Genomic DNA, 22,854 nt, shown 5'->3' with positions numbered 1-22,854 from the left:
AGGAGGAGGTGCCCCCCCCCGATACCTCGTCGTCGTCGTCGGCGTCGTACTTGGTGTACTTGCGCTTGAGGCTCGCGATCGAGTCCCTGCCCGAGTCACCGCCGCAACAGGGACACGAGCGCCGCCACACACACCACGTTAGGGTTACGGGCAATGGTGAGCGCTAGGGGGTGAGCGTTAGAGTTGAGCGTTAGAGTTGAGCGTCAGGGGTGAGCGTCAGGGGTGAGCGTTAGGGGGTGAGCGTCAGTGGTTAGCGTCAGGGGTGAGCGTCAGTGGTGAGCGTTAGGGTTGAGCGTCAGTGGTGAGCGTCAGGGGTGAGCGTTAGGGGGTGAGTGTCAGGGTTGAGCATCAGGGGTGAGCGTTAGGGGGTGAGCGTCAGGGCTGAGCGTCAGTGGTGAGCGTCAGGGGTGAGCGTTAGGGGGTGAGTGTCAGGGTTGAGCATCAGGGGTGAGCGTTAGGGGGTGAGCGTCAGGGGTGAGCGTCAGTGGTGAGCGTCAGTGGTGAGCGTCAGTGGTGAGCGTCAGGGTTGAGCGTTAGGGTTGAGCGTCAGTGGTGAGCGTCAGGGGTGAGCGTTAGGGGGTGAGCGTCAGTGGTTAGCGTCAGGGGTGAGCGTCAGTGGTGAGCGTCAGGGGTGAGCGTCAGTGGTGAGCGTCAGTGGTTAGCGTTAGGGTTGAGCGTTAGGGTTGAGCGTTAGGGTTGAGCGTCAGTGGTTAGCCTCAGGGGTGAGCGTTAGGGGGGTGAGTGTCAGGGTTGAGCATCAGGGGTGAGCGTTATGGGGTGAGCGTCAGGGCTGAGCATCAGTGGTGAGCGTCAGTGGTTAGCGTCAGGGGTGAGCGTCATTGTTGAGCGTCAGGACTGAGCGTCAGTGGTGAGCGTCAGGGGTGAGCATCAGGTGTAGGCGTTAGGCGTGAGCGTCAGGAACAAAGTCATGGGCACTGTGTCATTGTGTATCCTTCGTAGAATCGACTGTCGACTGCGTCTTCACGAGATCACAATTCATGCATCACAACCGCCAAGGAGAGGAGGATGCGATTGATTCGTAGACTTTGTGCTTAATGGATTCACGTTACCCACGGAAACCGCGAGAGTTGCTGCAATGTTACCAAAGTGATTCTTGAATCGAGTCGCAACTCTGAACAGTGAATAATTTCCCCACCCTTAGCGTTTTGAACACAACATATCTTCTCGGTCGTTCTGATGACGACGGCTGATGACGATCCACAACGATGTTGGTGATGATGACGACGACGACGATGACGACAATAACAAGAGGAGCGTCCACTCGGCCGCCAGACCCAGCCCGGGGGTCAAGGGATACGGCGAGAGCGGCGCCGCTGGCCGATTTCTATTTCTGCGATTGCGTTACGATGACGGGAATTCGTTAGGTGATCGGGCGATGACGATTCGCGCAAGCGGCCCGGCACAAGGAGGCCACGGCTCGGCCGTAATGCGCGCGGTTCCGGCAGTCGAAACTGGAAGCGCAATCGGATCGTTAGAAACTTGGCATCAAGCTGCACACGTGCGTGCGCGCGCGCGCAGACCTAGGCCAGACACATTCCTTTCCAATTCCCCAAGAGGGTTAAAGTGCAAGCGGCTAGGCTCGCTTCGGCGCGGCCGTTTTCGTCTGGAACAAAATACACATCCGTTAAAAGTTAAAAATTTGGCGGCGGCGGCGGCGGCGGTGGGGAGGGGAGCGGAGCTCACTTGAACGTCTGGCAGTTGTTGACGAGGGCGATCATGTAGTGCACGAAGAAGGGAGGCTTGTTCCGGTCCTTCAGGTGCTCTGCTCTGTACCCCAAAATCGCATCGTGGTACCTGGACACGGGTAACGGAGAGGGGGGGGGGGGGGTCCCCCGATATACGTCGCTTCGAAATACGTTGTTTCGCACTCGCACCGCTGACGTGAAATTCCCCCCGCTTCCGGCCCCCAGCTCGGCTTTATTCCATTGTTTCTTACGGGAGAGATCGCCCCATCTTGCGTCGCACAGGCCATGTTCATGCTCTGAAGCTTCCTATCCCCCCCACCCCCTCCCACCATTCCCCGTTACTCTTAATGGGGTAAAGGAATTCTCCGTTACGCGTCGTTTCGCTATAAGTTGCAACTTTCCGGTCCCTCACCCCGACGCATATTGGGGACCCCCCTGTACACCCACGCCACACCCACGCCACACCCACGTCACACCCACGCCACACCCACGTCACACCCACTCCACACCCACGTCACACCCACGTCACACCCACGTCACATCCACGCCACACCCACTCCACACCCACTCCACACCCACTCCACACCCACGCCACACCCACGTCACACCCACGCCACACCCACGCCACACCCCCCGCCGGCGATCAGCCTCATCGTGAGCCAATACCTTGCGATGCATCAACAAAAAACGTACAGCGATAGTTCAGCACACGAGTTCTTCACGCCAGCCATCGCTCTTGTAGCAGCTAGGGCTATCGGAAAGCAATGGGCGCCTACGTTCCACGCAGCCTGCCGTCTGAAGGAGTTTCAGCAGCAGGGGACGACGATGTTGCCCGTTGCCGTGCGTCAAACCTATCGGCACACGTTTTTCCCCGCGGGGAAATTTTAATAAAACGCGATCTAACCCAAAAACCTTTATTATGAATAATATTGGTCGCGAAAGCCTACGTGTTAAACTGAATCTTGGCAAGTTGGGACGGCGACGCCGGCGCGCGCGCGTGCTCTCTCTCCGTTCCAAAACGACGTCACGGGATCTGCAACTTTTAAATTTCGATTTAAAGCTTTCGTGACTGCCATGATTCATCTTCTTTGGTTCTTTCGGTAAAGTCACGTAGAATGAGAATAAAATAATAAATTGATAAAATAAAATAACACAATAATATTCTCATGACGTTTCGGCCACAACACAAGCGGCCTTCATCAGGTGAAGGGACGAGACTGTCTGGTAGGACAGCGCTGTCCGTGATCTGAACGTGGCTCTTTTACTCCAGCGCTGTCCTACCAGACAGTCTCGTCCCTTCACCTGATGAAGGCCGCTTGTGTTGTGGCCAAAACGTCGTGAGAATTTTATTGTTATTTTATTTTATCAATTTATTATTTTATTCTCATTCTACGTGACTTTACCGAAAGAACCAAAGGAGGAGGGATCTGCAACGTCCGCTGTGAGCGAAGCGGGATCGGAATGCTTATTCATCCTGCAGAAATCCAATGGGCTGCGGAGTTTTCTTTCATTTTCCCACCGATGCCCAGTGTTCAAGAATCACGCCTCGAGGGGGCGCTTACCGTCGAGGGCCTTTTTCTATCTCTTGAACTCAAGGTTCTGGTTCGGAGCGAAGCGCGCCAACCGCTGCACCACCGCTCCCCGCACGATCAGGTCACACCCAACGCAACACGCGTGCCCTCGTGCGTGCCCTGCGACGGAACGCCCCTGCACCATCGAGTCGCCGCTCGTCCCCCCCCCTCCTTCTCCGCGAGTAATCAGGAGGAGGGGATGGGGATGGGGTGGGGGGGGAAACCAAACAACGGCGCTGGCGGGCAGAGCCGGGCGCTCCATTGTGTAGGGCAGTCACCGGCGCAGGAAGGTGTTCATTTCCTGGAGGCACAGCTGCAGGACCTTGATTTTGAGATCCTCGTTGATCTGCGTGGCCACCTGCAAGTTCTGCTCCATCATCTGGGGAACAAAAGGGGCCCGCCGCGGAAGAGCGTAATGTCGGCGGATCATTCCGGATGACCGGTAAGCACCGACCCCGCAGAGAGATAAGTAAACAAAAATACGCAAAAGGAAAAGATCCCCCTCCCCGTGTAGCCTTCAACGGAACGTGAATGCGAGTGCTGTTAGCGAGTGGCGCCTATGAAGGCCGGCACGGCACGCAAAGGGGGTGGGTGGCCAGCACCACGCCTGGCCGCTTTTGTCTCCCAAGTGGAGATGTTTTTAGATACTGCACCAGGTACTCATGTAAGGGTGAGTCCATCGGGTTGATCCCCAGTACCGGGTAAAATAATTGCCGCTGTTATTGGTCAGGAGCGGGAATCGGCGCAGTGCGCTTGCCACTCGACTGCTGCTAAACACGCACGGCTTGATAATGAACCGCTCAACTCGTGACTCAAGTGTTCGCGTGACCCGCAAACATGCCAGCAAGCAAACCTATCACTTGTTGTCTCGTGAAAACATATAAAAAGCCAGATACAAGGGGAAAAAAAAATACGTGAACAAGCGAAACCAACGAAATTCACAAGCCAATTGTGAAATGCACAATCCAGCGCTGTGGGCTGCTGTTGCACAGTACAGTACCAAACAGGGACTAGTCCGCGCGTAGCTTTCCGCGCAGCGTGGAAACGCAACACTGCTTCGCACGCTGTCGTTTCGTGCCGGACACAGACACTTGGCCGCGTAACTTAAGAGGGCACCCCTGTATTCGCGGTGGGCGTGCATCCGTAGACAAAGATCCGCAGTAGACCTTTAACAGACTGTTGGGGCAAGTGCTGTTACTGTGAGGCACGTATGAAGGCCTGCACAGCATACGAGCGAGCTGGATGGCTAGCACCACGCTCGGCCGTATCGGTCTCCCCGATGCCGATGTGGAAGCTCCCCGGCACGTGGAGCGAAACCGTGGGAACGTCGCGACGAACGACAAGATCAGAACATTTATTTGCACTGGAGGAGTCCCATGAGCTAATGAAGCTCTCTTTTTCACAGACACGTGGTGCGACCCAATGACTCGCCGGGGGGGGCCCCATGACTTAGTAGTCCAAAAGCCGCTGAAAGGGGGCACCTGGAAAACGATGGAGGGCAGCGTTGTCTGGAAGAACCCGTCATGGTCGGCCTCGGGCTCCTGTTCCTTGGACCAGTCCTTTGAATCTGTCTCAAGTGCCTTCCTGAGCCACCCAACGATGTTCGACTGCAGGGGAGGGAGGAAGTGGAGGAAGTGGAGGGAGGGAGTGGAGGGGTGACAGAGAGGGTAACAGAACAAAACAAGTTACTATAATACTGGTAGGAACCTCCTGGTTACACCACCAGCCCACAGGGGATTATTGTGTCCGTCCGTCTGTCGTGCATCCAAAAATGGGAGGGGTGGGGCTGGGTGGAGAGGGGAGGGTGGGGAGGGAAGGGTGGAGAGGGTGGGGTGGGGAGGGTGGGGAGGGGCTGGGTGGGGCTGGGTGGGGGGTGGGAGGGGTGGGGCTGGGTGGGGAGGGGCTGGTCACCCCGTGGTGCCCTTATAAAACTCAACGTTTCACCTACTCACGCCGGCTTTTGCCCGCCCTCACAGTCGGGCGTATTTGCGGAATACACCACGTGGTGGTGCCGCTGTTGACCCTGGCCATTGACCGAGCAACCCAACGTTCCTACCAGCTCCCTCAGCAGGAATGTATTCAGGCCTCAACACAGACCCATCAAGACAATCAAGAGGCTTAAAAATCATACACAAGTCCTGACTGTGCATACAACTCTGCTTTGGGGTTGTGTAGATTTTTCATTCTAGATTTGAAGTTTTCGTGACTGCAAGGATCCATACTCTTTGGTTCTTTCGGTAAAGTCACGTAAGTGAAAAAAATAAAATGAATTTTTAAAAAAAATATATACATAAATAAATCACGACGTTTCGATTGCAACACAAGCAATCATCATCAGGTGTGACAACCACAGCAAGAACATCTTTCTTTTTTCACCTACGTGACTTTACCGAAAGAACCAAAGAATTTGTGTAGATTTTCACCTCTGTCATTTAATCCAACAGGCTGTTAATTAATAATTCTCCAGGCACGTACAGCTGAACGTCGGACATCACCTAAGCTTGCGATGAAAATGTGTATGCGCCTATGCAGAGCCCTCCCCATGCCGGGTGGGTCATGGCGAGGTATTTGACCATACTTCACCACGCTGGTCACTGCAGGTTGGTGAAGGCGGCAGGCGTAGGCACGGGAATATGGACAAACAGTGCAACAATGAACCGACCCGTTTAATCACAGACAGCTGCCGGGATTCGAACCCCGGATCTCAGCGGCGGTGCCAGCTCAGCGCTTTGTCCGCCGGCCGAACCGGCCACCTCAACGCAAGGTTCACGCCCACGGCGAGGGTCAAAAGTTCACACCTTCATGGTGGTGATGTACTTGCTCAGCAGCTGGTTGATCGTGTCGTTGGAGAGCAAGGGACCGAGGGCCTTCAAGTCCACCTCCTCAGCCAGGTCAGGGTGGGCCATGAGCTCCTCACTGTCGGTCACAGCGATGACACGGGCACGCGCACACAAGCACGCGTGGATGCACACACGGGTGTTGGTATGGCTTACACTGCTCTACATCCACCCGGCATCTTACCGGGGGTGGGGGTTGTAACGATGCATCAATTTAAATCGATTCCTGTGCTCACGATGCATGCATTGCGTCGTGAGCGTGTGAGAATCGATTATTTTAGATGCATGCTTAACGCGCAGTGCTAACCACTGCGCCACTGCTCCTCTCCATGGACATGTTATTCATCGTCAATAACTACCACCATCATCGTCGTCATCGTCAGCTCTGACCAATCCACTCGCCGGTGAAGGCGTCTTCTCCCCAAACCGTCGCCATCTCTCCCAGCGGTTAGCGTGCTGCGCTACAAAACTGGTGACAGTCGAATCAGCCTCAAATGAGTTCCTGGTGCGGCGTGTAACCATCAGACCTGGAGACAAAGGCGAGCGGGCGTGATTCTGGGCCACCCATCCCTCGTGATGTACGGTGCAAGCCTTCACAGGTGCTCGCTAACAGCACCTGCACCAACAGGCTATATATGGGGGACCTTTGTCGTTGTTTACACTTGCGTCCAGTGTGTGTGTGTGTGTGCGTGCGTATCCGTGCTTCGCCTTCAACCTATGTTCTCGTTCCAAATTTTTCACGCGGTTATATATTTTTCACGTGCACTTAGCCTGGCACAAGCGCCGTGGTGACGTCACCGCCACCGAGCGGGGAACGGTGGTTGTCGTGCGTCACCTGGGATAGGTGTTGAGCACCCAGGTGAGGAGTGAGACAATCTCATTCCCCTCCAGCTCGTCCGACACCATCTCTTGCAGGTGTGTGGATAGCGCACTGTGGTACAGCCTCAGGTACAAGTTGAACACCTGCCAGCGTCACACAATTCACGTCTCAGTTAAGCCTCGAGTAAGCCAGAATTTGCGGATAAAGGCAGAAAGGCCTAACCTGAAAAAAAATAAGGAAATGAATAAGGGTGCCTCCATTTATAATCTTTGCTTGTATGCCCAGGAAAGCCTCGCCAAGTCTCAACACTCTCTTGCATTTGGGTCCTGCCACGTTTTCACGGTCGCGGGCGATGTTGCTACGTGTTGTGTTTAGTTTGTTGTTCTTCCCCCCGTACCCCTGATTAGCACAGCCGGCTATGTAGGGTGCGAAAGTTCAACGTAGGTACGTTGCAACAACAGTTACAAGGTAATTTTTTTGTTTTCTTCGTAGCCTTGGGAGGAAACTGGAGCACCTGGAGGAAAGCCATGCAGAACGGGGGATAGTAGAACACACAAACTCCACGCAGAGGAGGGAGTGCCCGTGTCGGGAATCGAACCCAGGTAACTTCTTGCCGTGAAGGCACGAGCGTTACCGCTGCCACCCAAAAAAACAAACCGCACAAACACTGCGCTGTGCCAAGGGGTGGTTATTCGTTCGGGGCAGACACGCGACGGTTGGTCATGTATGCATGTTGAACGTTTTTCGCACCGTATGTAGCCAACCGTGTTAATCGGAGGTGTGGGGGAAGGACAACAAGCTACGCACAAAAAGCAGTCCTAAAACAATGAGTTTTCAATCTAGATGATGTAAAAGTGCATAGCTCCAGTGGCTTCCTAATATTAGAAGGAAGAGCGTTCCAGACGGCCTGCAGAAGCGCATCTCGAAGCACGTGACGCGGTGGCCGCGTTTGTTCGATGGCGAGCCAAGAGTTCGATGGTCAGCGTTCCCTGGGACGTTCCTCCCCGAGTTCTCAGCCGGTTCAACAAAATCAACATGAAACCCAAAGCGTTGTTTCAACCCGGGCTGGGGCGTGCGTGCGTGCGTGCGTGCGTGTTGCGCGCGGGGTCAAAGGTCGGCGCCGGCGGCACCTCGTAGCTGGGTGGGAAGCAGCAGGCGAGCATGTGGCGTGCCACGGTCAGGTCCTCCAGCACGTACTGCCGCGAGATCTCCAGGTGGCGCACCAGCCACATGCGGTCGGAGCCACGCTCGTCCGGCTGGTTGGCCTCGATGCGCGTGCGCGCCGTGCTCTCCATCACGTCCATGCACTTCTTCCTCCACGCCTGGCGAGATTGGATGACGACGGAGATGACGACGACGTGTTTGTGTGTGCGTGTGTAACGAGGGAGAGAGGTCACGCGCGTGGATTCTGTAACGCTTTCCAACGTGCACGTGCGTGCGTGTGTGTTTGCGCACAAGCGTCTCCTCAAACAATTTTAATTCGCGATTAAATAAGTGTGGCGCTGGATGGGGCTCAGTGAAATCATCAACATAATTAGCCACATCACATTGGGCGTGGCTTTTAATGGGTTTCCTGCCTTTGGGAGGCAGGATGTTGAATAACTAACTACAGATATATATTTTTTACTTAGCCGATTAAGCAACTTAACTTATCCTTCCAGCTGGATCATGAACAAACCTTGAAGAGTGAGCAGCACCTAACGACAGAACCAGCGAGCGTGTAAAAGGGCACGGTTGAATCCGCAATACGGATAATCTGCCCGCGTAAAAACGCAGGGTCCACCGTTACACACGCTCCATTACCTTGGGGCGTCCCGGAGGCAGGAAGCTGGACTGCTTCTCCCTGTCGAGGGAGCGTTGATCCAGCTTCTCCTCGCGCTCGATGATGCGCAGCACCGACACCAGCAAGGAGGGGTCTCTGCTCGGTTTCAGAGCGAGAGGGTACAGAAGCCGCCATTGGTGGAGTCGTTCCACGGCTGACGGTTCTCCGAGCTCCTCACTTAAAGCTATTATTCCCTTAGCTCACCCCACGACCCCCCTTAATCTCTCCCTCATAACCACCACTGCCATTACTCTTCCCTCTTCACAGTCTCATTACATGGCTATCACTCAATCCCCATTCATTGAATCCATTCATCATCATTTACTGTCATCAATTTTGCTTTCATGGAATTCACGCAATTACAGATTTGCCCATTGCTTCCTCTCGTCCATTTCATTCACGTCATCTCCACCGTTACATTCACACAAGTTGTACCGTTGTTAATTCTGTGTAAAGCACCTTGATTAAGGCGCTACATAAATTAAGATAATAAACACCCTGCAGAGGCGCTCAAAGAGCTCCCCATTCCACCAGCAGTGGCGGATACAAGTAGCTGCAAGAGGGTCCCAATGACTCAATTGGGATTATACGAATGAACCTTAACCCCAACTCAAAAAAGGACTTGGCAGGACCCTCCAGACAAAAAAAAAGTTGCCTTGAGACTCACCGAGGCTTTTCTGGGTGAACAAGCTTTACGTATGTATGTATGTATGCTGAACTTCTTTCGCACCGTATGTAGCCAACCGTGCTTATCGGAGAAAATAATAATCATCAGGAAAGATTGGGGGGGGGGAAATGCCAGGAAGGACGAGGATGAGGCTGTACCTGCGCACGGTGGAGAGCGCCCTCTCCAGCACGAGCCACAGCTGCTTTGCGAGGGCGTGCGACAGCTCACTGGTGGCGGAAAAGTAGGCCTTGATGAGGCTCATGTCGGCCGTGTTGCGTGGGTCCATGCGGTACTGCTCATAGAGGAGCTCGTCGCGTGAGCTCTCGAGCTCCATCAGCGCCGTGTGCGCTTCCAGCAGCTGGCCCTGCTCGATCAGCGAGTGCGTGTTGCGCACGATCTCCGGCACTGAGACGGGCGCGGGGGGTACAACGTACGTAACGTGCGCGTGTCAACAAAAGCCGCAAATATCCCCTCCCCCGTATAAGCCGTCGACAGATCGTCGGGTGCAAGCGCTGCTAACAAGCTGCGATGAAGGCCGGCGACAGCGCACGAGGGGGTGCGTGGTCAGCGCTACGCCCGGCCACCTTTGCCTCCCCAGTGCTGAATGTTCACACACAGCAACCAGGCTGAGTCGACCTAGGGGAGGGAGGCCCTGAGCTGGTTCAGACATCCGCCACTGTGAGTGGGAATCGCATGCAGTGCGCCCAATTCATGAACCTGCACTTTTAAATAAACCCATCAAGACATTTTAAGTACAAAGAATATTTTTGAAAGAATATTATAAAACGTTTTAAATGTAACAAATCCAGATGGGATTTACTGTTTTTTTCATGGCTATGTAAATAATATGAATTGCTTCTTCTAGATTTGAAGCTTTCGTGACTGCAAGGATTCATACTCTTTGGTTTTATTCGGTAAAGTCACGTAGGTAAAACGAATTAAAATAAAATAAACAATTAAAACACGACGTTTCGGAGGCAACGCAAGCTTCCGTCTTCAGGTGGGACCAGTCACAGCCAAAATCGCTGCACTACTTTCCTTTTTTCTACTGCTCCCTTAGAGCACATCCTGGCCGATATTCTGTCCGTTTATATTGCACACACACAGTGACCCATCTCCCGCACCCTCCACACAACAAAAGACGGATTAACTCATCCCTGCACACACACAACGACCCATCCCCCCTCCGCACCCCACTAAAGTCCCCCCACATGGCCCCTCCCACACCCCCCCCCCCACCTTAACCTGTATTTAAGCGCTAGGTTCCCAGAGCCTCACCACTTGGTGCAGCGATTTTGGCTGTGACTGGTCCCACCTGAAGACGGAAGCTTGCGTTGCCTCCGAAACGTCGTGTTTTAATTGTTTATTTTATTTTAATTCGTTTTACCTACGCGACTTTACCGAATAAAACCAAAGAGCATGATATGAATCGCACTTACGAAAAATATTACAGGGTATTCAATTTGTACCTTCAGGCTTTCTTAAGATTTCTTTCTCTACCATCCCTAATCCTAATATTTCATATCGTTGCTATCCCTAGTAATAGCTGTTGAACTCGCCTAATTTAATTTCTATCCTAAAGATACGGCCCATTTCTGCAAACAGAAATAACGATTGTAGAAAAACCTTTCCCAGAACCCTGTTTGCCGCAAACAAAACGATGGGGGAGTGGGTGGGGACCCCCGACGCACCTGCCGCTACCGCCGCTACCGCCGCTCACCCGAGAAGATGTTCTTGAGGTTCTCGACAGCGGCCGCCAGCTGGCTGTGCTGCACCACGGCGTCCTTGACGTCGCGCAGGCCCTCGATGGCGGCGATGCTGCTCTGCCAGTCGCGGCCGACGTCGGCGAGCGACCCGCGCACCTCGCACGAGTCGCTCAGCGCCGTGTGCAGCTGCGACAGCCCGGTGCGTACGCCGTCCAGCTGCGACTGGATCGCTGCCTGCGCCGGACGGGGTATGGCGGACGCCGACCACATCCACCCGAGCCGGGATCGGCTTAGGACATCACAGTATAGGTGGTTTTTTTTTCATTTTTCTGTTGGCTATTTTTGCTGTTGAGCCAGAAGCAAACGGTGATACGCAGGCCTCGCAAGACAATGGAATCAGGCGCAGGGCCAGGCAGGGCCAGGCAGGGCCAGGCAAGGCCAGGGGCGGGGCTAATGACATGCTGATTGCATGTGACGTCAGTCACTACACGGCGAGAACACGTCACTGCGTCATCTACATGAATCTCGGAGAATTGGGATCTACGGATGAAACGCGCCTTGCAAATATAAATCATAATTATAACGTAATATCTCGACACATCAATCGAATGTGACGTCAGCACAATGTCTGGACACCGACTCATCATTTATCGCGTGTGACGTCAGTCGCGTGGCCCTGTTGCGCAATGGAAAAAGAGGCACAAACGATCCGGGGTGTTGAAAGTCCTAGTCGGCCCTTTTAAGACGTGCCTTTGATCCCTTCTTCACGTAATCCGAGGGGGTGTGCTCGATCACGGCTTATGATGATGATCAAGATTCGGGCCTCGGAAAGGAAAAGGTTCAACCACCCCTCCCTGCATGTACAGCGAGCGCACCTTGAGACGGGCCTCCACGGACGCCTTCTTGCGTGCCTCTCGCCGCCGGTACTGCTCCGCCTTGTCCAGCTGGTCGGGTCGCTGCAGCATGCTGGCGACGCGTTGCACCGCCGTCTCCAGCGCCTCGCGGTCCGTCCTCTCCATCTCCGCTTTGCCGATGCCGCCCACCGTCGCTGAAAGTGTGCAAGGGAAACGGACCACAATTCTAGATTTGAAGCTTTCGTGACTGGCAAGGATCCGTACTCGTTGGTTCTATTCGGTAAAAGTCACGTAGGTAAAAAAATAAAACGGGAAAAATCACGACGTTTCGGCCACAACACAAGGCAGCCTTCTTCAGGTGAAGGAACAGAACTGTCGGGACGACAGAGCTTCAATGAACGCTGAAGCCCTGTCGTCCCGACAGTTCTGTTCCTTCACCTGAAGAAGGCTGCTTGTGTTGTGGCCGAAACGTCGTGATTTTTGCTGTTTTATTTTTTACCTACGTGACTTTACCGAATACAACCAAAGAGTATGGAACGGACCACAGTCGACGATGCCGCCCCCAGACGTTGGCCAGGTCACTTTCGCGCGTAACTATATATTTTGATTTCGCACAGCGCGCCGTTTTCAATTACGAGCTGCTCCTCACTCGTTGAGGGTCAGTGACGTGCTGCCCACGTGACCGAAAGAAGACACGTCAGCAAGTTCACCAGTCACATTAAAAAGAACATTCTAGGGCTGTATCCTCCACCTCATTCTATGTGGGTAAACAATAAACGTCATTGTTTAGCCGATTATGCAAAAAAAACATTAAGTGCCGTCACTTGCAGTTACTGTATTGCATTTATAGTCTTAAGCAAATGGTCAAAAGTGTTAATAAATAATAATGATTCCCCCGGGTAGCCGTGTTAAGTGATCCACTTAAGAACAAAAGGAATTAACCAAAATGTTTACGGTTAAAGCATCAAAGTGGATTTCTGTGCAAACGAAAATGCAATAATGAAAACGAAAGCCTACGTGTGAAACTGAAATTCATATCTCGTTTGCCAGCCCTGTACACAGTGGTGGAAATTCCACGTTTCTTTGTCCGCAGTCGATCGTACCTTGGCACAACCACTGTTGACGTACGATAAAGTGCAGATGACATGTACTGTTGAATGCCTTTCATAATATTTGGTCCATTTAACATTTAAAATGTGTAATATTCTGTTAAGCAGATACACCGTGCTCACAAAACAGCGAAACTTGGCGCAGCCCGCAAATTCACACTGATATCTCCCCCCCCACACCCACCACAAAAAAATGTCACGCAACATGTTAGAACCACATTTGATCATCGACGCGACAGTCGTAACGTAACAATTTAACGCTTTAGGAAAACAAATAAACAAACACTGACCGCCTAACTTAAAATTATAACCGGCGATCGTTAACCCAACGCGGCCTGCACGTGCACGCGAACCCTGCGCTATTGCCTGAGCGGCCAAGGGGAAAAGGTGGCCCCGAACCCGCGGGTGACAGAACCAGCAGAGGCGTTGAGAGACTCACACATTGAGATGCCACGTTGAGGACACTTTAAACCAACAACATGTTGCACTTTATCCAGGTTTTATGGGCCCACCGAGCTGCCTATATATAGTAGATCTCTTTTTTTTTCGCTAATGATAGCCGCTGTACGAAAGTGGGCTTATCCATCATCGTCGTCGTCGTAATCGCGTAGAAATTTATAAGCTGACAAATATTCTAAACCAGGTACGCTTTTCATCACGTAGAAATGTATAGCTGGCAAGTACTGTACTCTGTAAACTAAGTGACTTATCATCGCGTGGCAATTTACAGCTGACAAATATTCCAAACGCGTGATGTTGATTCTCTAAATGTGGAGGGGAAAGAACGGGAGGTCCCGTTGAATAAATCCACGTGACCACCACGGGGAGAGAGAGACACGCAAACTCCAAATACACAGCAGGTGTCAGGGTCTGGATTGAACCCACGACCTCCTGTACACCACGCGAGGTAGTTAACATCTCCTAGCCACCGTGATGATGAGAGACACGCAAACTCCAAATACACAGCAGGTGTCAGGGTCAGGATCGAACCCACGACCTCCTGTACACCAGGCGAGGTAGTTAACATCTCCTAGCCACCGTGATGATGAGAGAGAGACACGCAAACTCCAAATACACAGCAGGTGTCAGGGTCTGGATTGATCCCACGACCTCCTGTATACCAGACGAGGTAGTTAACATCTCCTAGCCACCGTGATGATGATGATGATGAGAGACACGCCAACTCCAAACATACAGCAGGTGTCAGGGTCTGGATTGAACCCACGACATCCTGTACACTAGGCGAGGTAGTTAACATCTAGCCATCGTGATGATGATGAAAGAGAGAGAGACACGCAGACTCCAAATATACAGGTGTCAGGGTCTGGATTGAACCCACGACATTCTGTATACCAGGCGAGGTAGTTAACATCTCCTAGCCACCGTGATGATGAGAGAGAGACACGCAGACTCCAAATATACATCAGCAGCAGGCATTTTCAGAGTCTGGATCGAACCCACGACCTCCTGTACACCAGGCGAGGCAGTTAACATCTCCTAGCCACCGTGATGATGAGAGAGAGACACGCAGACTCCAAATACACAGCAGGTGTCAGGGTCGAGATTGAACCCACGATATCCTGTACACCAGGCGAGGCAGTTAACATCTCATAGCCACCGTGATGATGATGAGAGAGAGAGACACGCCAACTCCAAATATACAGCAGGTGTCAGGGTCAGGATTGAACCCACGACCTCCTGTACACCAGGCGAGGTAGTTAACATCTCCTAGCCATCGTGGTGATGGTGAGAGAGACGCAAACTCCAAATACACAGCAGGTGTCAGGGTCTGGATTGAACCCACGACCTCCTGCACACCAGGCGAGGTAGTTAACATCTCCTAGCCACCGTGGTGATGATGAGAGACACGCAAATTCCAAATACACAGCAGGTGTCAGGGTCGAGATTGAACCCACGACCTCTTGTACACCAGGCGAGGTAGTTAACATCTCCTAGCCATCGTGATGATTATGAGAGAGACACGCAGACTCCAAATATACAGCAGCAGGTGTCAGGGTCAGGGTTGAACCCACGACATCTTGTATACCAGGCGAGGTAGTTAACATCTCCTAGCCATCGTGATGATTATGAGAGAGACACGCAGACTCCAAATATACAGCAGAAGGTGTCAGGGTCAGGGTTGAACCCACGACATCTTGTATACCAGGCGAGGTAGTTAACATCTCCTAGCCATCGTGATGATTATGAGAGAGACACGCAGACTCCAAATAAACAGCAGGTGTCAGGGTCTGGATTGAACCCACGACCTCCTGCACACCAGGCGAGGTAGTTAACATCTCCTAGCCACCGTGGTGATGGTGAGAGACACGCAAACTCCAAATACACAGCAGGTGTTAGGGTCTGGATTGAACCCACGACCTCCTGCACACCAGGCGAGGTAGTTAACATCTCCTAGCCACCGTGGTGATGATGAGAGACACGCAAATTCCAAATACACAGCAGGTGTCAGGGTCGAGATTGAACCCACGACCTCCTGTACACCAGGCGAGGTAGTTAACATCTCCTAGCCATCGTGATGATTATGAGAGAGACACGCAGACTCCAAATATACAGCAGCAGGTGTGAGGGTCAGGGTTGAACCCACGACATCTTGTATACCAGGCGAGGTAGTTAACATCTCCTAGCCATCGTGATGATTATGAGAGAGACACGCAGACTCCAAATATACAGCAGCAGGTGTCAGGGTCAGGGTTGAACCCACGACATCTTGTATACCAGGCGAGGTAGTTAACATCTCCTAGCCATCGTGATGATTATGAGAGAGACACGCAGACTCCAAATAAACAGCAGGTGTCAGGGTCTGGATTGAACCCACGACCTCCTGCACACCAGGCGAGGTAGTTAACATCTCCTAGCCACCGTGGTGATGGTGAGAGACACGCAAACTCCAAATACACAGCAGGTGTTAGGGTCTGGATTGAACCCACGACCTCCTGCACACCAGGCGAGGTAGTTAACATCTCATAGCCACCGTGGTGATGGTGAGAGACACGCAAACTCCAAATACACAGCAGGTGTTAGGGTCTGGATTGATCCCACGACCTCCTGCACACCAGGCGAGGTAGTTAACATCTCATAGCCACCGTGTGGATGGTGAGAGACACGCAAACTCCAAATATACAGCAGGTGTTAGGGTCTGGATTGAACCCACGACCTCCTGTACACCAGGCGAGGTAGTTAACATCTCCTAGCCACCGTGATGATGGTGAGAGAGAGACGCAAACTCCAAATACACAGCAGCAGGTGTCAGGGTCAGGGTTGAACCCACGACCTCCTGTACACCAGGCGAGGTAGTTAACATCTCCTAGTCACCGTGATGATGAGAGCCACGCCAACTCCAAATATACAGCAGGTGTCAGGGTCAGGGTTGAACCCACGACCTCCTGTACACCAGGCGAGGCAGTCAACATCTCCTACCCACCGTGATGATGGTGAGAGACACGCAAACTCCAAATATACAGCAGGTGTCATGGTCTGGATTGAACCCACGACCTCCTGTACACCAGGCGAGGCAGTCAACATCTCCTACCCACCGTGATGATGGTGAGAGACACGCAAACTCCAAATATACAGCAGGTGTCATGGTCTGGATTGAACCCACGACCTCCTGCACACCAGGCGAGGTAGTTAACATCTCCGTGCCACAGCGGTGTCCCCCGACTCGAGACCCTTGCTCGAAGAACAGTCTCATCTGGCGTGATCTCACGCCTTGAGCGTGAGAACTTAAAAAGCGTGAAACCTCGGCGGCCTGAGACTGCGAGACTAAAGGGGCGAATCTCTGGCCTGAGACCTCGGGCTTGAGACCCCGGGCGTGAGACCCTGGGCCCTGGGCGTGAGACCCCGGGCGTGAGACCCTGGGCCCTGGGCGTGAGACCCCGGGCCCTTGGCATGAGACCCCGGGCTTGAGACCCCGGGCTTGCGTGAGACTCTGGGGAGTGATGGACAAAGGCACGAAAGGGACCCCTTTGTCTTGCGTGAGACCCCGGGCGTGAGACCCCTCACGTACCCGCCTCTTTGGTGTCCTCCGAGAGCATCGCAGTCGCCGAGAGTAAAGACCGCGGCAAGGATGGGCCCGGAAGTTTTCTTTGTGTTTTTTTATTTACCAATGAAATCAAGATTAAACATTAAAACCGAAGCGCTCTTGTTGTTGTCGTCGTTGTCAAGAAACGAAACAAATAAGCTCTCCATCCGGCTTTAACTAAAACACAAAATAAATAGTCACAAGTTGTGCGGTCACAGCTGGAAGGGGAGGGCTGACGTCCCACTGACGTTTTTTTTTACATCATCGCCTTCAATGCGTTGACAGAATTTGTGTACTCAACAACGCCCCCAAGCGTCCGACCATCGTCAGCTACGGTCTATCGACTGCTTTTTAAAAACGCGTTTCGTTTATAACGGCGGTTTGGGATCACTTGACCCCGCCGGCTTTCCGTAAGGTCAAGCGGACCTCGCGGTTATTTAATTATATAACTACATCGTTAAATTTGGCGGGAAAGAAAGCACACGACTTTAATTATTTAATTACATCGTAAAATTTGGCGGGAAAAAGAAACAAAGTTACCGACGACTCGGCAGGCCGTAAGTTCGGCGCGCGACACCAAGTGAGTTGAATCCTCAACGACTTGCAGCTGCATTTTGATTTAAAGCTTTCGTGACTGCAGTAATTCATATTCTTAGCTCTTTCGGTAAAGTCACGTTGAAGGGAAACAATAAAATAATAATAAAAATATATGAAACAATAAAAATTCTCACGACGTTTCGACCATGACGACCGTTCGTGGTTATGGTCGAAACGTCGTGAGAATTTTTATTGTTTTATATATATTTTATTATTGTTTCCCTTCAACGTGACTTTACCGAAAGAGCTAAGAATATGACTTGCAGCTGGGCCACCCTCTCGTACAGCAAAGCACGGCGTAGGCAAGTTATCGGTTAAACTGAGGCGATTTTACTCTGCATCGGATTAACCGATGCGTTACGGGCGTCCCCACCCTGCTTTGGGTGAGCTTAAGCCACGTTTACCCGTGCCAGATATCCCTTCACCCTATACTGTATGCACACTTTGCGCCCGCCGAATTCTCCGGATTGTAAAGACGCACCTTTGATTCCCTTGTTGTTGAGGTGCGCGATGAGGGGGGGGGGATACTTCTCGTAAAACTCTTGTGTGTAGAAACACAGCGCGCCAGGTTTTAATAATATCGCTAAATCTTCGCCAGCCCTCCCCCCCGCCCTTAAACGTCTACTTCTTCGTTCTGTTAGCTGTCAAGTAACAGCCGCAGCTTTAACATCGGGGAGTTTGATGAGTCAAATGAGTGGTGGTGGTGGTGCATCTACGCCTCAGTATTTTTGCCGAGTCGGGGCATCGATTCATCGTTCACTCCTTCTGATATTAGGACGCCACGAGAGCTACGCACTTTTAAATCCAAATTGTACAAACTCATTTTTTTAAAGCTGCTTTTTTGTGTGTTTAGTTTGTTGGCGCCCCCGCCCGCGACTCCCGATTCGCGCGCTTGGCTACGTACGGTGCGAAAGAAGTTCAACGTACTGTATGTAGTACATACACTCGTTCCATGCTTCTGTTATGTGTAACCAAAGTCGCCTTATAAGCTAAAATGAAGTATGACTTGCTGACGTTTCTGGCAACGGCCCTTCTTCAGAACAAGGGGGGAGGGGGGGTAATGTGGCATTTGCAGAGTCAGCTCAGCTAAGAATGCGCCTGGTACCAGTACCTAATTGTGGTAGTCGTGAGCTAAGTGGCCAGGAGATGGCATCACTGTGCAACAGTGGATTGTTGAACAGACGGACAGTGGTGTTGGTGATGGTGAAGTTACACTTGCAGAGTCGCCAAAGCTCAGCTAAAGAATAAGCCTGGTCTGTTCCAGTACCTAATTGTGGTAGTCGTGAGCAAAGTGGCCAGGAGATGGCATCACTGTGTAACAGTGGATTGTTGAACAGACGGACAGTGGTGTTGATGATGGGTGAAGTGACACTGGCAGAGTCGCCAAAGCTCAGCTAAAGAATGCGCCTGGTCTGTTCCAGTTCTGAATTGTGGTAGCCGTGAGCTAAGTGGCCAGGAGATGGCATTTACTCTGCACTGGTGGATTAGTTGACCACTTAGTAGTCGGGCTTTCGTGACCAATATTATCCACAATGGAGGTTTTTGGGTTCGATCACGTAAGATATAACCCGCCACCACCCGACACAGCCAATTACTGTAGTAAGGTTTGTCACGTAAATAAAACGTGCCGATTCGTTACTCGAATTGTAAATGTGGGTTTACTCTCCCAACATACCGTTGTGCTGAACTAGTAACGAATTGGCATGTTTTTGTTTACGTGACAAACCTTACTAATTGGCTGTGCCAGGTGGTGGTGACTTTGAACGACGCATTTATATTTTCTCGATCTAACCTCAAAAACCGAAATTATGGACAGCAGTGTAAATGTTGTGGGTTGGCTCTCCAACACACCGGTGTGCTGTACTAGTGACGGAATTGGCCACGTTCTGTTTACGTGACAACCCTTACTAGTTGGCTGTTGCGGGTTTTAATGACACATTAATGGAAAAAGGTGGCGTTGCTCTCAAAAGCGTGTAGCTCCCTGCATTGACAGCCACTAAATGCACAAAGGTTGTGGGTTCGATCCCGACCCTGATGCCTGTTGTATATTTGGAGTTTACATGCTCTCTCTCCCCGTGGTCACGTGGATGTTTCTCCGATATTTCCATCCACGTTTATAAGCATGCGTTTAGAGTATTTGGCTGTATTGAATTCCAACGTGGTAAGCCACTTCGTTGAGCTATCTTTTGTGGCCACGTCGCTTCTACAAGACAGCTATATAGCTCAGTGGGCCTTACCTGGTAACATAAAAAGTGTACAAGTGGTGTATAGTGTGTATTGACGAATGTGAGTTTGTTGGAAAATCGTTAATAATTTTACCCGCCCCCTTTCCGATCGCCGCGTGTCTCTCTCTCAGACGCGGTCGCGATGTCGGACGACAATCTGATGATGTACGAGACGCAGCACTTTGGCTTCACGCCGCAGTCGTGCCTGGACGGCATGTACAACGCGGTGCAGGAGTACATCTACAGCATGCTCAAGGCGGGAGAGGACTGCGTGCTGGAGTACGTGGCGCGCAGAGCGAGCCACTCCTCCTCCTTGGAGAAGGTCCGCCAAGGCACCCAGCTGCTCATCGACCACATGAAGGTGCGCGTCGCCCACAGGCGGATGTTCAGCATCCCACCCCTTGGGAGTCTCCGAGCCAGCTTTTTACAATGGGCGAAAAAACTGTGTTATTCCGAGGAGCTTACGAGCCCAGTTCATACAGTGCAGGATAACAAATGTTCGCGCATACTCGATTTACTTCGTTTGCATTTGACAAACACCACTGCGCACATTTTGGGTGGCTGTGCTATTCAGCAGCTCTGATGTGCCTGCCGTGGGTTGTTTAGCACGATGTCCGACGTTTTGCTTCGCGTGCTTGGGAGCTTCTGCAGGAAACCGAAAGATTTCGTCCGGTTTGCGAGGAAAACCGCCGGGAGCGCCTGGGGGAGAAGACCTCGCATTGCGTGAGAGAGAGGAGGACACGCGTAGGTTCACCGATCCCCATTCCTCTTCGCCAACAGTCGCATCTGGACATGACCTTCGAGCTGATTGAGCTGTACATCGCAGAGCGCGTCTTCACGGTGCCGCCCGGCGTGCTGCTGCCCGAAGACCGGCCTCACGCCGCGCCGCTCGCCAACGACGCCGACGAGGAGCGCCGGCTCAACGCCAAGCTCGCCGAGCTGCGCAGCCGGCACCGGCAGGAGATGGCCATCCAGTACGCGCTGCCCGTTGCGCGCCCACGCTACGCACGCGACGCTCGCACGCTGCAAGTGCTTTCGTTTTACCCGGGGCGATGCCTCCACCCCGTTCATTACCCTCCATCCCGTTCATTACCCTCCATAATTAAAAGTTGTGAAATGTCATTCCTGCATTTGGACACGATTGGCTCGCTAGGCTCTCACTCGGTAGGTAAAAAAAAAAAAAAGGACGGCCCCCAGGACAGGAATGGGTGCGAGGGAGAAGACCGGCACGGCCGGCAGATCTGCGCGTCATCGCCAACCGGTGAAGGTGTCTTGTAGACGAACCGACGTTACCCTCCGATGCTCTGAACAATCCACCACCCTGCCCGCCCGCCCACCCACCCCGCAGGGCTCTGCTGCAGGCCGAGCTGGAGGAGCAGCGCGCGGCGCTGGAGGCGCTGGAGGTCACCGAACGCCGTCTTGACGACCTGAAGCGGGTTTGGCGCGGGAGCGTGGGCACGGACGCGCCGCAGGCCTTCCGCTTCGCCCTTCAGCATGCGCAGCGGCTGCGCGAGCGGGCGGGCGCCCTGCACGTGCAGCGGTCGCCCGCGCAGGAGCCCGCGGTGAGCACGGAGGGGGCGGCGGCGCCGCCGCCACCAGCGGAGTGATGCGTGGCGTCGCTCTCGCTGCCGTCGTTGCCAGGGAGGAATTTCTCGCCGAATGTATCGCGGGCCGCTGGCAGGACCGGAGCGCGTCGTTGCGCGTGCATGAGTAGCCACAGCCGTAGCGGGGGGGGGGGGGGGGTGGTATACTGGATGTGGTGTGCCAGGTCGCAGGCCCTAGCTGAAATTAAGCCACTCCCTCGATTTCATATGCTCATGGGAAGTTTCGGGCACGGAGGGATTTATTATTGCGCTGCTGTTGCTGTCGTACGGCGGTGGATTTTCACGACGGTAACTGTTCAGTGTAAACCCTGGCAGTGGAAGGCGCCACCAGAGTGCTGGTGTCAGCAGGCTAACGCAGTTTGGTGCTCCCTGTAACCCAGCGGTTTTCAGCGTGTTTTAGGAAGCAGCGCCTGAGTGGCGGCTTTTGAGAATGGATTGGCGCCACCACCAAAAATTGTATTCGTTGGCATTGTGCCAGATGCTTTGGAAGGTTTGCGTGTTCGAAATGCAGGCGGTTACAAAAAAATTCCGCCTCAGGCGATCGAAAGGCCCCCCCCCAACGGTCAGATCCGCAAGTGGGCGAGGCCGCCGCGGCCTGAAGACCCGACCGGTCAGTGGCATCGCTGGCCACGGACCAGGGGCACGCGACGATTTATCAAATTAAAATTAATTCTTACACCCAACGTGATGCGCGGAGAATAATTACGCCCGTAATAATCGTTGTTTAACATTCGTGGAAATGACATATTAACGTTACGTTTTAGGCTAACGGAGCGAACGAACTATATGAAAGGTGTATGTGACGACACTTTGCGCTGTTTAAAAAAAAAAAAATGTACATTGTGTACGAATTCAAAATATCTTCCTTCCCACAATAGTGCCACGTGACGTTACTTTTTGTTCGGGTGGGGAGTAGCACGAAAGTGATGTAATTTTTTCCAGGTTAATCCGGAGCAAAACAAAATCCGGATTTTTTGAAATGTTGTGTATAGGTTCGATGTTTGGATGGAGGGTTGGTGAGGGGGACAATTGAGAGAGTTTATGTAGTATACAGTATGAAAATTAAATGTGGGACTTGCATTTAGTAGCTTGCATTGGTGTCAAGGCAGTCAAGTTGGTGTGTGCAGTGGGGACCCCCATTGCAAAGTGATACGTAATATTTGGGAGGGGGGGTACAGGGAGGGTGGTTGAATGGCATACCACAGTGTTCTGGAAATTCCAGATTCTGCCGTGAATACTTTGTGATTTGTAATGTGTCGGTCGCTTAATAAATGAATAAAATGGTATCGAGTCA

At 52.5% G+C, this 22,854-nt stretch overlaps 2 protein-coding genes across 8 annotated transcripts in view; one reads left to right on the top strand and one right to left on the bottom strand.

Annotated features, from left to right (window-relative positions):
* Positions 1-18,534, bottom strand: part of EXOC3 (exocyst complex component 3) — a 25,156-nt gene extending 6,622 nt beyond the window's left edge. The window contains exons 1-12 of one of the 3 annotated variants that reach the window (XM_076053852.1): positions 18,213-18,534; positions 12,005-12,177; positions 11,144-11,363; positions 9,582-9,828; positions 8,738-8,852; positions 8,065-8,256; positions 6,950-7,077; positions 6,076-6,193; positions 4,759-4,884; positions 3,556-3,656; positions 1,705-1,815; positions 1-86 (exon numbers count right to left, since the gene is read on the bottom strand). The exon at positions 1-86 is cut by the window's left edge and continues 98 nt beyond it. In XM_076053852.1, coding sequence (XP_075909967.1) covers positions 1-86; positions 1,705-1,815; positions 3,556-3,656; positions 4,759-4,884; positions 6,076-6,193; positions 6,950-7,077; positions 8,065-8,256; positions 8,738-8,852; positions 9,582-9,828; positions 11,144-11,363; positions 12,005-12,148 — 1,588 coding nt within the window. In that variant the 5' untranslated portion in view covers positions 12,149-12,177; positions 18,213-18,534. Of the gene's footprint in view, positions 87-1,704; positions 1,816-3,555; positions 3,657-4,758; positions 4,885-6,075; positions 6,194-6,949; positions 7,078-8,064; positions 8,257-8,737; positions 8,853-9,581; positions 9,829-11,143; positions 11,364-12,004; positions 12,178-13,531; positions 13,977-17,119; positions 17,393-18,212 lie in introns of those variants that run through there. The other 2 variants (XM_032977463.2, XM_076053851.1) reach the window with 2 other exon arrangements.
* Positions 17,569-22,854, top strand: MIS12 (MIS12 kinetochore complex component). 5 transcript variants are annotated; one of them, XM_032977615.2, is made up of 5 exons: positions 17,569-17,714; positions 18,585-18,659; positions 20,088-20,317; positions 20,737-20,930; positions 21,305-22,854. In XM_032977615.2, exons 3-5 carry the CDS (start codon positions 20,099-20,101, stop codon positions 21,561-21,563), a joined length of 672 nt encoding a protein of 223 aa, XP_032833506.2. In that variant the 5' UTR covers positions 17,569-17,714; positions 18,585-18,659; positions 20,088-20,098; the 3' UTR covers positions 21,564-22,854. The 5 variants fall into 5 exon arrangements, with proteins under 5 accessions (XP_032833506.2, XP_075909970.1, XP_075909969.1 ...); XM_076053854.1 differs by having other exon boundaries at positions 17,578-17,691; XM_076053853.1 differs by lacking the exon at positions 17,569-17,714 and adding an exon at positions 17,933-18,114.

This window comes from Petromyzon marinus, chromosome 63 (assembly GCF_048934315.1).
Source record: "Petromyzon marinus isolate PM22_M1 ecotype Great Lakes invasive population chromosome 63, UKy_Petmar_22M1.pri1.0, whole genome shotgun sequence".
NCBI lineage: Eukaryota > Metazoa > Chordata > Hyperoartia > Petromyzontiformes > Petromyzontidae > Petromyzon > Petromyzon marinus.
The sequence above is the reverse complement of the archived record's forward strand: the minus strand, read 5'-3'. Positions and strand labels throughout refer to the sequence as shown.

What these genes read in the sequence shown, in the direction of transcription:
- MIS12 (XM_076053853.1), top strand. Translation starts at nt 18,084, where the DNA reads ATGCGTTACGGGCGTCCCCACCCTGCTTTGG. An exon ending in TGCTCATCGACCACATGAAG is followed by an intron (nt 20,318 to 20,736) that starts GTGCGCGTCGCC and finishes CTTCGCCAACAG; the next exon opens with TCGCATCTGGACATGACCTT. An exon ending in CGGCAGGAGATGGCCATCCA is followed by an intron (nt 20,931 to 21,304) that starts GTACGCGCTGCC and finishes CCCACCCCGCAG; the next exon opens with GGCTCTGCTGCAGGCCGAGC.